The 12660-nt window shown below is 32.0% G+C and overlaps 1 protein-coding gene across 2 annotated transcripts in view; it reads right to left on the bottom strand.

Annotated features, from left to right (window-relative positions):
- LOC145293360 (ceramide kinase-like) overlaps positions 1-12660 on the bottom strand; it is a 125971-nt gene that overhangs the window by 41977 nt on the left and 71334 nt on the right. For both annotated transcript variants that reach the window (XM_080140000.1, XM_080140004.1), the window contains exons 4-7: positions 10423-10486; positions 8048-8193; positions 3417-3491; positions 165-317 (exon numbers count right to left, since the gene is read on the bottom strand). In XM_080140000.1, the coding sequence (XP_079996126.1) occupies positions 165-317; positions 3417-3491; positions 8048-8193; positions 10423-10486 (438 nt within the window). The remainder of the gene's footprint in view (positions 1-164; positions 318-3416; positions 3492-8047; positions 8194-10422; positions 10487-12660) is intronic.

The following is a 12660-nucleotide window of genomic DNA, read 5'->3' as shown; positions in this document are numbered from 1 at the left end:
AACATTAATTAGGGCTTCAAACTAAGATTTGAAACCCAACCGCTTGCACAGTAGTCAGCAATCTTTCCCCTCCACCATCCTACATCAGTACGAAAAAGAAATTACATTTTTGAATTTGTTATTCAAGTGCCAAAAACAATGGATGCTGATGCAATAATACGTACCAGCCCAATGGTAACGTGTTGTCCCCATCCATCGTAACTTCTCACTGTCAGCAAGCACGTCTCCATAATAACCATAACCAATAAGAGAGACGCTGTAGCGCAACAATTGGTCCCGCTGTGAAATGGAACAGCAGTCTATACACATTGAGTCACCTGTGGAAAATAAAACCAGACATTATTTAATACTGGAAAAGAAAAAAGAGTATTTGTTTACATTGGTGATTTTGTAAATGCATTTCCGGTGAAAACATTATTTCATACTTCCATGTCATAGCGAAATTGGTATAAATTCCAAAAATTATAAAAAAAAAAAATGATCCAGTAGATGATGTGCTAAGTATTTTAAGTAAGTCAGTCAATTACCTCCTCAAATAATGTTTAAAAATGGTGAACTTTTCATTTAAAAATCAAGGATTATCTCCCTTGCCTGCCGGAGAATTATTCACACAACTTTTTCACCTTAAAAAATGTAAGACAATTAGCGAAAATTATGTTTTGCTAAATTGGCCAAAGATTTTCAGTTTTCAGAAAATATTTACCTCCCTTTTGTTACAATTATAATTATCTGGTTTTTTTTTCTTTGCAAAACTCAATTTACTCTAATTGTCGTCAAAAAATAATTTTCATTAATTATTTTTCTACCTTATTGCTTTTCATAATTTTTGGATATGTTCATTAGTGCGACATGACAATTCAATAGATACCATCGGTTTCACTTGAAATTCAATATTTCAATTTTCGAATTTCACTACAATAACAAAGAAGAATCAAAATATCTTCATGATGTTCATAACAGTGACAGAAAGAAAATATACACCAAAAGCGACCATGCTGTAATTGGTTTGGGAAGCAGTCCCACAGACATTTCTTGGAAAGAAATGTTTATGGAAGTTCCATTTGATTTAAGTACACAGGAGAAGAAAGGAAAATTCTTTGCAATAAATTATATCAAAAGACAAATGTGTCAGCACATAAGCTAATAAGCAGAGGAGGGTGCATGTTTAGATTAGGTTTTACACTGTTCAGTAAGAGTTTCATCTTCATAGCTTTGTCAGTCAAAAACTCACAATACTTACGGAAAGCAAACGGTTGACCTTAACACCCCCTTCTCCATATTTTGTCCTTTAGTCCTCGAATTCCATGAGAAATATTTCTGATGAAGGTGGAAAAATTACTATTTTCTGGGTCGGCTGTGTTTTGAGCGAGTAATATTTGAAGATTTTGGATCTCCTCGTGGTATTTATTCATCATTCAACTATTAATCTATTAATCTTTATCTTTAAATGGTCTTTGACCATAGTAAGTGCTGACTCAGTATGTATATATGTGTGTGTGTGTGTGTGTGTGTATATATATATATATAATAAAATAAAAGTTACAATAAGTTTACTAAGGTAATCAAAATGGTAAACTTAAAATATATTATAAATATTAAAGAGTTAATATTTACAAGTAAAATAAACTCAGCCAGATATAAAAAGCTCAATAAAACCGAAAAGGAAATAGAGCTTATAATATGAACAAATGATTAATAAAATATGTTAAAAGACATCTTGAAAAAGAGTTAAAAACATATTTAATTTTAAAAAAGGAAGCACAAGATAAGTGGATAAGGACTATCCACTTATCTTGTGCTTCCTTTTTTAAAATTAAATATGTTTTTAACTCTTTTTCAAGATGTCTTTTAACATATTTTATTAATCATTTGTTCATATATATATATATATATATATTAGCAAGTTATGAAATAACTGTCGATTAAGCTATAGAGGATTTTGTTTCATCTTTGTGAGGATTTGTCAGACTATTGCATAAAATTGCTATTACCACGCTTTTTATATATTCACGTGGTGTTAAATTTGCTAGTTAGCTAATCACATTCTTGGTTATTCTCACTTATATATATAAAATACAATCTATATATCTATAAAAGTGAAAGTGCGTGGGTGGGTGGGTGTCTGTCTGCCTGTATACATTTCTTACACAATAACTGTCAATTTTCAATCTACAGACTCGAAATTTGATATACAGGGTATTGAGATTTGGGAAAATCTTTGTAATCCATTTTCGGCCAGAAATTTGGCTGTTAAGGGGTCAAAGTTCAACAATTTGACCTTTGAGAACTCTACTAAACTCTTCTGCCAATTTTGGGTATAAACGCTTGAAATTTTAGATATAGGTTACTTGGACATGGATCTAACCTAATAACTTGATTTGAGCCCAAAACAAATATTAAGGGGTCATAATAGGGGTCAAAATTTTTTTTAATTTGACCTCTGCAGTCTACCAAATTACTGACAATTTCTGGTCTAAATATTTGAAATTTTACATAAAGGGTATTCAGAGATAGAGCAAGCTTTTTAATCGGTTAGGGTCGAAAATTTGAGCAACCAATATATAAATGTATGTATGTATGTATGTTTGCATGTCTGCCTAAAACTTTCAACAGAGGCGATGGATTTTCACAAGATAAGTATAGTTTTGAAGCTCGACCCTTCAGACGACAAATACCGAAAAATTGGCTAAAAACATTCATTTCTTCACTCTCAACTGAGCACTTCTACAAGGAGGACTCGCTTTTTTCGCCAATATTTTCGAAAGTCATCCTCTCCATTTCGATTGTCTAGCCTTAATTTAAACCTACGTCACTTCTGGCTTGATGGTGGTCGTAACAGCAAGATGTCAGGGTTTTTTTCCCGTTCTTTTCCATCCTTCACAGTACAGGTTCGAGCCTGCCTTCCTAATAACACATTTTTTTTTTTTGCTCAACATACACCTCCAAACACCCAGGCAATGCCAGGCAGAAATGCTAGTTGTGTTTGAAACATCAAACTCTTTCATTGATAATATCTTGGATTAATGGATTACTGTTCTTATCTTGGATGTTATTGTCACACTGTTTCATCCAATGTCTGAACTAAAAAAAAAAAAAAAATTCAAAACATTTTTTTTTTCCACTAGTAAATAATAAATTACTGCATCAAATGCTTTGCTTAAATCCAAAGATAATACCATTCTATCTTATTATGATTCATGTACAGTTGCAAGGTAGAATTGTAAAAAAAAAAAAAAAAAAAATATTTTTAAATGAATAAAGTCTATTGCATTGTCAGGATTATAATAAATGCAATAAAAATATGGTTTTCACAAATGAGAGGTGGGTGAGTCGACTAATAGAAAATCTGTCTTTAGCTCTCCTAAATATTGCCAACTTCTGACCCCGAACAGCATTACCTGTTGCTGCACACTTACCTAATATGATATGTAGAGCAGATGTGACAGGGTCATTTGTACCCACAGTAGAAAATACCACAGTGTCAGTAGAGCCTGGAAATAAAATTATTAATACAATTATTCATTTAGCACAACAATCTTTTATGTTAGTGATGTGACGATTCATATATTTTTCCAATTCGGATACAATTACCGATTTTGTTCTTAATTCCAGATTCTGATACAATTACTGATTCCGATTCCCTTAAACTCTAAATATTAAGCTATAGATTGGTGGTGGTGGTGAGGCGTTAAAAAACATAATACGCGCACATATTTTCTGGAATGTAAGAATACACTTGTGGTGGAGGTGAGCTCTACATTTTAGTTTTACTTAAAGGCAATAAATATTTCATTAATTTATTGCAGACTATTATCTTCATCTTTTAGCTGCTGCTTCATGACGTTGCAGGTGGTAACCGCGACAGGATAGGAACTCCGAATCTCCTAACTGCATTCTCGGCAATTAGTGCCTTCCATAGTTGTTTTTCGTCTCACCACAGATGAATAGTTGGCTGAAACATCGTGAACCAACATCTAAAAGTGGGGGATAATAGTCCGCAATGAATAAATGAATAAATAATACTCATTTCAATAAACAATAAATTTTTTTTTTTTTTTTTTGGGAAATTATACTAGCAACTGAAAATTAAGTTTTAGATAAAAGCAAACCAACAATTAAAAGAATCATTTTTTTGGTATCGAAAGATAAGCTAAAATTTTTTTGATTCCGATACCTTAAATGTTCTGATTTTTTCAATTTCCGATTAATTACCCCAACACCAATATATATATAATTAAAAAATAATTATTCTTTTTTTACCTACAGACACTAGTGTTTCATACCTGTTCAATCATCAGTGTAAGATAACAATTTTTGCCAGTCAAGAGATTCGAATCCAGCCATGAAGCCATCTTTGGCTCCATTTGCTAAGCCTTTACCTCCATGCCACCAATCAATTGCCGCAAGAATGAAGGAAGTAAATAACTGATAAACGCTCAATTTGGTCGCAGACATTAGACAATCCAGAGTGTTTGAATGATAGAAGTTGTGAACATTACATAAATGCTAGTTGACTGCCTTTTAGTTTATACTTCTCAAGTAGTGCCCATCCTTAAGTATTCTTAAAGGAGCTTGATAATTATAATCTATATATTAATACAATAGTGTATGTGTTATTTTCCGCGTCACACTTACATCCGAGTTGTTTAATTATTATGGACTTCCATTTCTTGTAATAAATAATTTTACCAAGAATTCTTCATAAGTTTTGGTTTCGATTATAGCTGAGAGAACAAGTTATAATAAGTTTTGGTTTCGGTTTCAATTTAAGCTGATGCATCCAAGTCTCTCTCTCTCTCTATATATATATATATATATATATATATATATATTTTGAAATTGCAACTTTATAATATATCAAAATTGATAGAACATTAACTATAATAATATATACAAATCTGCAAGAATTAAAATATATTTAAGCGTACTCAGGCTATGCTGGGCATCCCTGCTAGCTTAGATAAATACTTTTAACAAACAAGACTACAATAATATCAGAGCATCTCCAATTACACTGAACATCTACAGAATGCCAACATCAATATGTGACATATGAATTAGTCTGCTGTGGAATTTCCACAGGTCCCGCTAGTTAAATTATTTTGCTTATACCTAACTTTATACATATGTACATACATAGAATACCCATTTATTGAAAAAAAAAAAGTTTCATACCACTTCTATATAAGGATTAAAATCAAGATATAATGATATGTCTAGAATCCTTGTTCAAATTTTGATCAAAATCCATTAAACGATTTTGATTGTCTAAAATTTAAGGCTTAAGTTTAAAAGATCTTAAAAAATTGAAATTCAGAAAGTCTTGATTGCTTGATTGATTTCTAATGATTAGATAAAATTTAATGCAAATTTGCAAAAGTAAAATTAGGTTTTAAAATAAATTGTACCCATATTATGCTCCTTTAAAACCCTTTCAATACTCCAAATAAACTGACATTTGAGAAACATTAATTGATGGCTAATAATTATCATTAAAATCTTACACAAAACAGATCTTCATAGAGACTCCCATACAATTTTTGCCCCCTTTTCATAAAATTAAATTAAATATAACCGATATTACAACTAGTATCCGTGTTGCAATATTAAAAATGAGGAGTTCATTAATTCAAGATTTATTCTGTATAACAAAATATATATAATCATCTAACTTTATATATGCATCCTCTAAATGTTAAACTTTACCAAAAAATACAAATAAGTAAATAACGTGCTCGTGTTACTTATATATAATGAATTACATAAAAAAATGTAAGCATGAAATGTAATATGGTTAAGATTTAACTTAGAAAAGTAAAAGGACTAGTTGTTAAAACTGGAAAAGAAAAGATATTCTAGTAAAAATATATAATAAATTTATAAAATTAAAATATTGCAGCATTAAGAATGTTCTTAAAAATTCAATTTAACATAATATATATATAAATCTAAATGCTGCAATATTTTAAGTTATAAATTTATTATATTTTTTACTAAAATATCTTGTCTTTTTCTTTTCCAGTTTTAGCAACTAGTCCTTTTACTTTTCTAAATTTAATCTTAACCATATTACTTTTCATGCTTGCATTTTTCTATGTAATCCATGATTTTTCCAGGCAGTGCTTTGAAATAATATTTTCTTTTTTGTGTTCAATATCATACACGTCGTCAACAATCCATAAAAAAAATTATTACCAACTTCTTAAATTGACTAAAAAAAAAAAAAAAAAAAAAAAAAAAAAAAAAAATCAAATCAAAGATATAAGTAAATAAACAGAAAGAAGGGGGCGGGGAAGAAAAAGAGAAACAGAATTACCGGACAATGTTGTAGCAAAATATAATCATCCCTAGCATGGCAAAGAGCATCACTTTTGTTAATTCTCTCTGTATAACCTAAATAAGATGGCATGCAAGCAACATTCCCGTTATGATTTATGAAGGTGTTGATGACGGAAAATCTAACTAACAGCCAATCAGAAGAAACCGTCTCATGTTCCTTACAAATTCTGAGGACTTTTAAACACCAGTAATTTTATTATAACTTTTGTTTAAATGAACGAAAATTGAAAATTTTTATTTCAAAATATAGCTGAGAAGGCGACTGATGAACTTCAAAAATTTTTTGAAATTTGGTTGCAAAATAAGTGAGCAGTGAAGCTTTAAAGCAGTTCCAAACGAGTAAAATTAACACTTAACCATATATTTAAACATTACCGTGTTTGAAGGATTATATTACTAGAATATATATCCTAAAATTCATTAGTATTGAAGATGAGCTAACACAATGACTAATCAATGATTGATTTCTGTCTACCCTTACTCCTCTGGTCAGATTTTTTTTTTTTTTTTTTTTTTTTTTACATGGAGGTCACCATTTATCAAGGCCCGGATAAGGGTTATTTGGTGTACAGTAATCAATGGGATAGTGTTGCAGTATTCATTAGTATTGGAGATTTGATAAAGTGTCATTACTTAAGGGGGCAGTTCATCAGGAATTTGTTTATGTTGGACTTGAAGACATCCATGTTGAAGTCAGGGGAGAAACAGGCAAGCAGTAGAGAGTTCCACAGGCATGCAGTTCTAAGAAAGAAGCTTTATTCATGGAATCTACGTTTTGATTTAGGCACAGATAAAGAGTGGGGAAAATTATTGACAGTGGTTTCAGCTAGACAGGTGTTTACCATGAAAGATTAGCGAGGGGGGGACCAGAGATTGGAGCTCAGACGAGCACCTGCCATGGAAATAACGATAAAACAAAGATAGGCTCGCAACATCTCTTCTGTGGGAGAGAAGTTGCAGGGAAGAGAAAAGGGCATCCCCCACTAAACCACAAAGTCTATTTTATACTCTGTCAAGGCAGGATAGGCTGTTTTTAGCAGCTCCTGCCCAGATGTGGTAGCAGTGATCAAACTAAGTAATTTTTCCATCAGTTTTGGGTTGATTTAGCCTTTTTGAAAGTGTAAATAATGCGTTTTGATTTTATGCAGCAAGCCCTAAGTCTGGAAGGGATCACAGATAGATTGCGTACAAGTTTGGTTGGGCTGTTTTGTGGCATATCAACCCTTTTTGGTTATTTAATGCTGAATCCAGTAATTCTGAAAAAAAGTTTTTATGCGTCAACTTGGTCATAAATTTAAATATTTATTCATGGTGTTCGTTTTGGTTGTTCCATTTTATGGCATCTCCATATTCTTTATATTCAAATTGCTGATTCCTGGTGCTTGGTTTGGTTGTTTTGTAGTGAAAAATTGTTACTTTTGTTTTTGGTTTTGCACAATATGATGTGTTTTACAAAGGAAAAAGGGGCAAAAAAAAACGATATTTAATGCATTTTAGGTCTAGAAGCCAGTATCTTCAGACAGTGTGATCTGGTTGCACCAGTTGCATACAAGAACAAACAGTTCAATAGATATGGATAATAATTGTTAACTTTGATGTGTGTTTTTTTTTAAGAATGGTGGCAACTTGGTTTTCTCCATGTATAAAACAGGGTTGAAATGCAACTGGCAGGGGAGGGGGGGGATAAAAAAGAAATGGTCGTACTTACCTGCTGGAATGATTCCTATTCGTAAGTCTGGTCGGATCGGACTTGTGTCATGCCTTGGATTGGGGATCCCATTGTCTTTCATCGTTCTCATCAGAAGTCCATTCAACAGTTCAGTGAACATGCCATCACCACCCACACAAACAATACTGGAAAGAGGAAAAGTTAAGCAAAGAAAAAATGAAAAAAAACCTAAAAAACAAAAAACAGATATACAAGCAGTTGTTGGACGTGTGTGTGTGTGTGTGTCGTTAAGATCTTGTAATTGGTATCTATGACCAAGCCAGCTTATCTTCTGCCTTCTAAATCTCAACCAAGACTCATTCAATTGTTTGCAACCCTTCCTCATCTCTCACCATGATTTTTCACTGTCAGCAGTGTTCACCCGGAAAGCCGATACATCTGGTTTTCCCTTAGCTGACCACTGGAGACTGATGTCATCCTTGTTTCTTCAGCTTACTTTCATAATTGTTATCTGACCACTCAAAGTTAAATTGTTATGGCGTCCACTGGTCTGCAGAATTCAATCGATTAGATGATCTTTTATTGTCATTTACTTTCCTAGCTAATCTCTCCTGATGGTTCTAGCCGTGGGGGAATATACAATAAACCATCAGCTCAACATACACAAAATCTTTGCCTACACAAGTTAATTTACAATTATCCACGTATAAATTAATCTCTCCTTTTCTATCCCTACACCCATGCATTAAATAGTAGGGTTGACTGGATTCAAATGTTTGATAGGTAAACTATTATACAACAGCTGTAACTAAGTATGTTTTTCGGGTGGCAGACATTACACCTCTTAACAGTTGTCACTTTCTTAGTGGAGAGAGTGGATCTTGTTTTCCATAGTGTATGATCGACTTAAATTCATGCATGTGATAATTTTATGCTCATGAGTGAGGGCTCAAATAGCACTCTTCTTGAGAACATGAGTATCCAATTATTAGATTGCAATCAATTGAATTTTGTTTAGAGTGAGTTTTGCCTTATAAAGAAGAATTCACTTTCTCTCTCTCGTGCAAGTGTATCATATGTCAGCAACCTAGAATAAAGTATCTGTTTAAATAGACTTTGTAGCCTAGTGGGGGATGGCCTTTTCTCTTCCCTGCAACCGCTTTCTCACAGAAGAGAGATTGCGAGCATGTCTGTTTTATCATTATTTTCATGGCAAGTGCTCGTCTGAGCTCCAATCTATGGTCCACCCTCCCCTCACCAAACATTCACGAGAAACACTTGTCTAGCTGAAAACACTATCAATAATTTCCCCCACTCTTTATCTGTGCCTAAACCAAAATGTAGATTCCATGAACAAAGCTTCTTTCTTAGAACTGCACACCTTTGGAACTCTCTTCCGTTTACCTGCTTTCCAGCTGACTACAGTATGGTCGTCTTCAAGTCAAACGTAAACAAGTTCTTAATGAGTCGTTCCCCTTTAGTAATCCAATTTACCAAATTCACACACTTCTAACGATTACTATGATAATGTCCTTTTGACCACTGTACACGCTTTAACCCTTATCCTCGAGTGGCCTCTGGGCCTTGATAAGTGGTGATTCCTTCGTAAAAAAAAAAAATAAATAAATAAAAAATATTTCACTGAAAAAGTTAAGACAAGATACTGAGACATTATTCATTACAAAAAATCTATAAAGGTATTTCTCCAAAATGGCATAACCGTTATTCATGTTTGGAAAAAAAATTTTTTTTTTTAAACATCCGTAAGTTATATCAGTTAAAACATTGTGAGAACAACAAAAGAATACTTGGAATAATCTGAAAAATTTGGAAAATGTGCAGATTGTAAATTCCTATGAACGTTAAAAACATGCTTACAAATTATAAATATTCTTAGTTTAGCAGCAAATCAGAGATTCCAAAGAATTTAAAAAAAAATATGTCAACAATGTTCTAAATTGTTTAGGATTGAGGCAATTTTTCTCAGCAATTTGATACCAGCCATGAGTGCTCATGTAATGTTCAGTAATGGCCATAGGCTAGAATAAATGTGGCCTTGTCTCACATCCAACTCTCATGGAAAAGCATTCTAGTTCTGTCTATCCGTGTAAAAAATCTGAACTCTAAAAGATACATTTACATAAAATTCAATTAAGTACAGTAAACAAATTAGTTTAAGAGGGAGGAATATATATTTAAAAAAATGCATTAGTATTGATAGTGGTTTGAAAAACAAAACTGAGACTAGGTCAAACAGTCAGCTGTTGATAACTTTTCTGTTTAGTCACATAATATTGAAGCATTAACAAAAGTTTGTGCGTGAATTAGATAAGAACATAGGAGAAAAATGTATATCAAGAGAGGTGGGTAAAGCTCTTAAAGTGAAGTTTTCTTCAAAATAAATCGTTACTCACCCATCATATTTGACAAGGTCTGCTTCCTGAAGATAGTCAAGGGCATAATTGGCCCTTTCTGTAGCTGAACAAATAAAAAAAAAAAAAAAAAAATTATTATAAGTATGGAGCAAGATTAGAAAAAAAATTGCAGAAATGTTTATTTAAAAAAAAAAAAAAAGTGAAAAAGAAAAAGAATAAAGAGAGGCAGAACAAAAAGAGGAAAAAGAATGAGAATGAGTAAGAAGTGGAAAAAGAAAAAAGAAAAAAAAAGAAAAATATATATAAATAGTAAACCAATTAAAAAGGAAACAAGTGAACAATTCAATACTTATAACAATACTTTATTTTTTTTTTTTTTAACATTTCTATAATAGTGTTATTGTTTATCATAAACAGACAGACAGAGACATTTTGTCTGTAACCGCACTTCCTATTGCTACAACAAAACTGACTAATTTGCAATAGTTCTCTAACATCATCATGCTTATCATATATACAACATATATAACACACACCGCCCAATCATAAAATACCTTAAACATATTTTAATTTATGCAGATTTCGTATTTATTATTATAGAGCCAATTCTCTATTGATTATTATATTGTACCCAATATATAGTAGTGATTTAAAAAATTTTAACATCTTAGCAATTATGTTTTATTTATTTCTTTTTTCAGCTAATAAAAAAAGAGGCCCACAGACAAACAAGGTTACTAGCAGGCCGCCTGGCATTGCCCGGTCGTAAAATATGCATAAATATTATATTTTGATTTATAAAGAAACTGAGACATGCGCATGCGAGTATTTTTTTTTTTTGTAAGCAGTTCACTTCTTTCAAGTAAAAAAACATACTCGAGCTGAGATCGAAGCCAAAACCTAAAAACAGCGAGATAAGTATGATAACCATTAGGCCAGCTTGACATGATCTTTAATGTTTTCGAACCTACTTATTCTTAACATAAGGAATCTGTCATATGAACAATTCATGCACACGTGGTCGTTAAACAGTTGATAAACAGATAAAAATCCGATGACCTCTACATACCAATTTTTCAATTTTGACCCCTTAGCAGCCCCCCCCCCCGATGAAAACTGATTAAAAAGTTTTTCACATGTCTGAATACTGTATATACCAAATTTCAAGTCTGCAGATCAAAAATTTGTTTAGAATATAGGTTGAGAAGTGTCCTCTCACACACATTCTCACTTTTATAGATATACTAGCAGGCCACCTGGCGTTGCCCAGTCGTAATATGCACATACATATATTTTAATTAATACAGAAACTGAAAAATGTGCATGCAAGTATTTTTTTTTTCTAAACAGTTCAATTTTTACAATTAAAAAAAAAAAAAAAAAAAAAAAAAAAAAAAAAAAAAAAAACGGATTCGAGCTGAGATTAATACCAAAACCTGAAGACAGTGAGGCAAGTACGATAACCATTAGACCAGCTTGACACGTTTTATAAAATGTTTTCAAACCTACTTATTAACATAAAGCTGTCATGTTTCATGGCCGCATATGTGCATTCGTGAAACAGCAAACAGATTAAAATATGATGACTCCCACATAACAATTTTTCAATTTTTACCCCTTAGCAGCCCTTTTTTGTGGATGAAAATCGATTAAAAAGTTTTCCACATGTTTGACTACCCTATATACCAAATCTCAAGTCTGTAGATAAAAATTTGTTAAGTATATATACTTAATTTTTATCTAGTTGAGGATTGTCCTCACAAGCACACACATTCTCACTTTTATAGATATAAAAGATTTTATTTATATATATATATATATATATATATATATATATATATATATATATATATATATGAGAGAGAGAGAGAAAGATACACACACATTTACAACAGAGGTCATAATTTGTATAAAGTTGTTTTTTTTAATCTTTAGCTTAAATGTTTGTAGTTTTGTTTTGAATTGGATTTAAAAAGAACAACAAAACGAGTGAAGCATGCATGTTCCCCGTGAGTGCACAGTGGACAAAGCATAAAAAAATGACTAAGTTCAGTATTGCCCCCCCCCCTTAACCAGAAAAGTCCTCAGGTGACGTCAAATCCTAGTGAAAATGAACAAACAGTGCAGTTTTAGGCCTTAACATATGTAAATTTGAGTTCTGCTCCATGCAAAAAAAGAAATGACTAAGTCCATCATATGCCCCCCCCCACCTCATTTAGTCCCAAAAGTTCCCAAGGTCTTAACATATTTAAATTTGAGTTCAGCACAATGCAAAAC

The sequence above is a fragment of the Euprymna scolopes genome, chromosome 2, assembly GCF_053919585.1.
Source record: "Euprymna scolopes isolate OS-2025 chromosome 2, ASM5391958v1, whole genome shotgun sequence".
NCBI lineage: Eukaryota > Metazoa > Mollusca > Cephalopoda > Sepiida > Sepiolidae > Euprymna > Euprymna scolopes.
The sequence above is the reverse complement of the archived record's forward strand: the minus strand, read 5'-3'. Positions and strand labels throughout refer to the sequence as shown.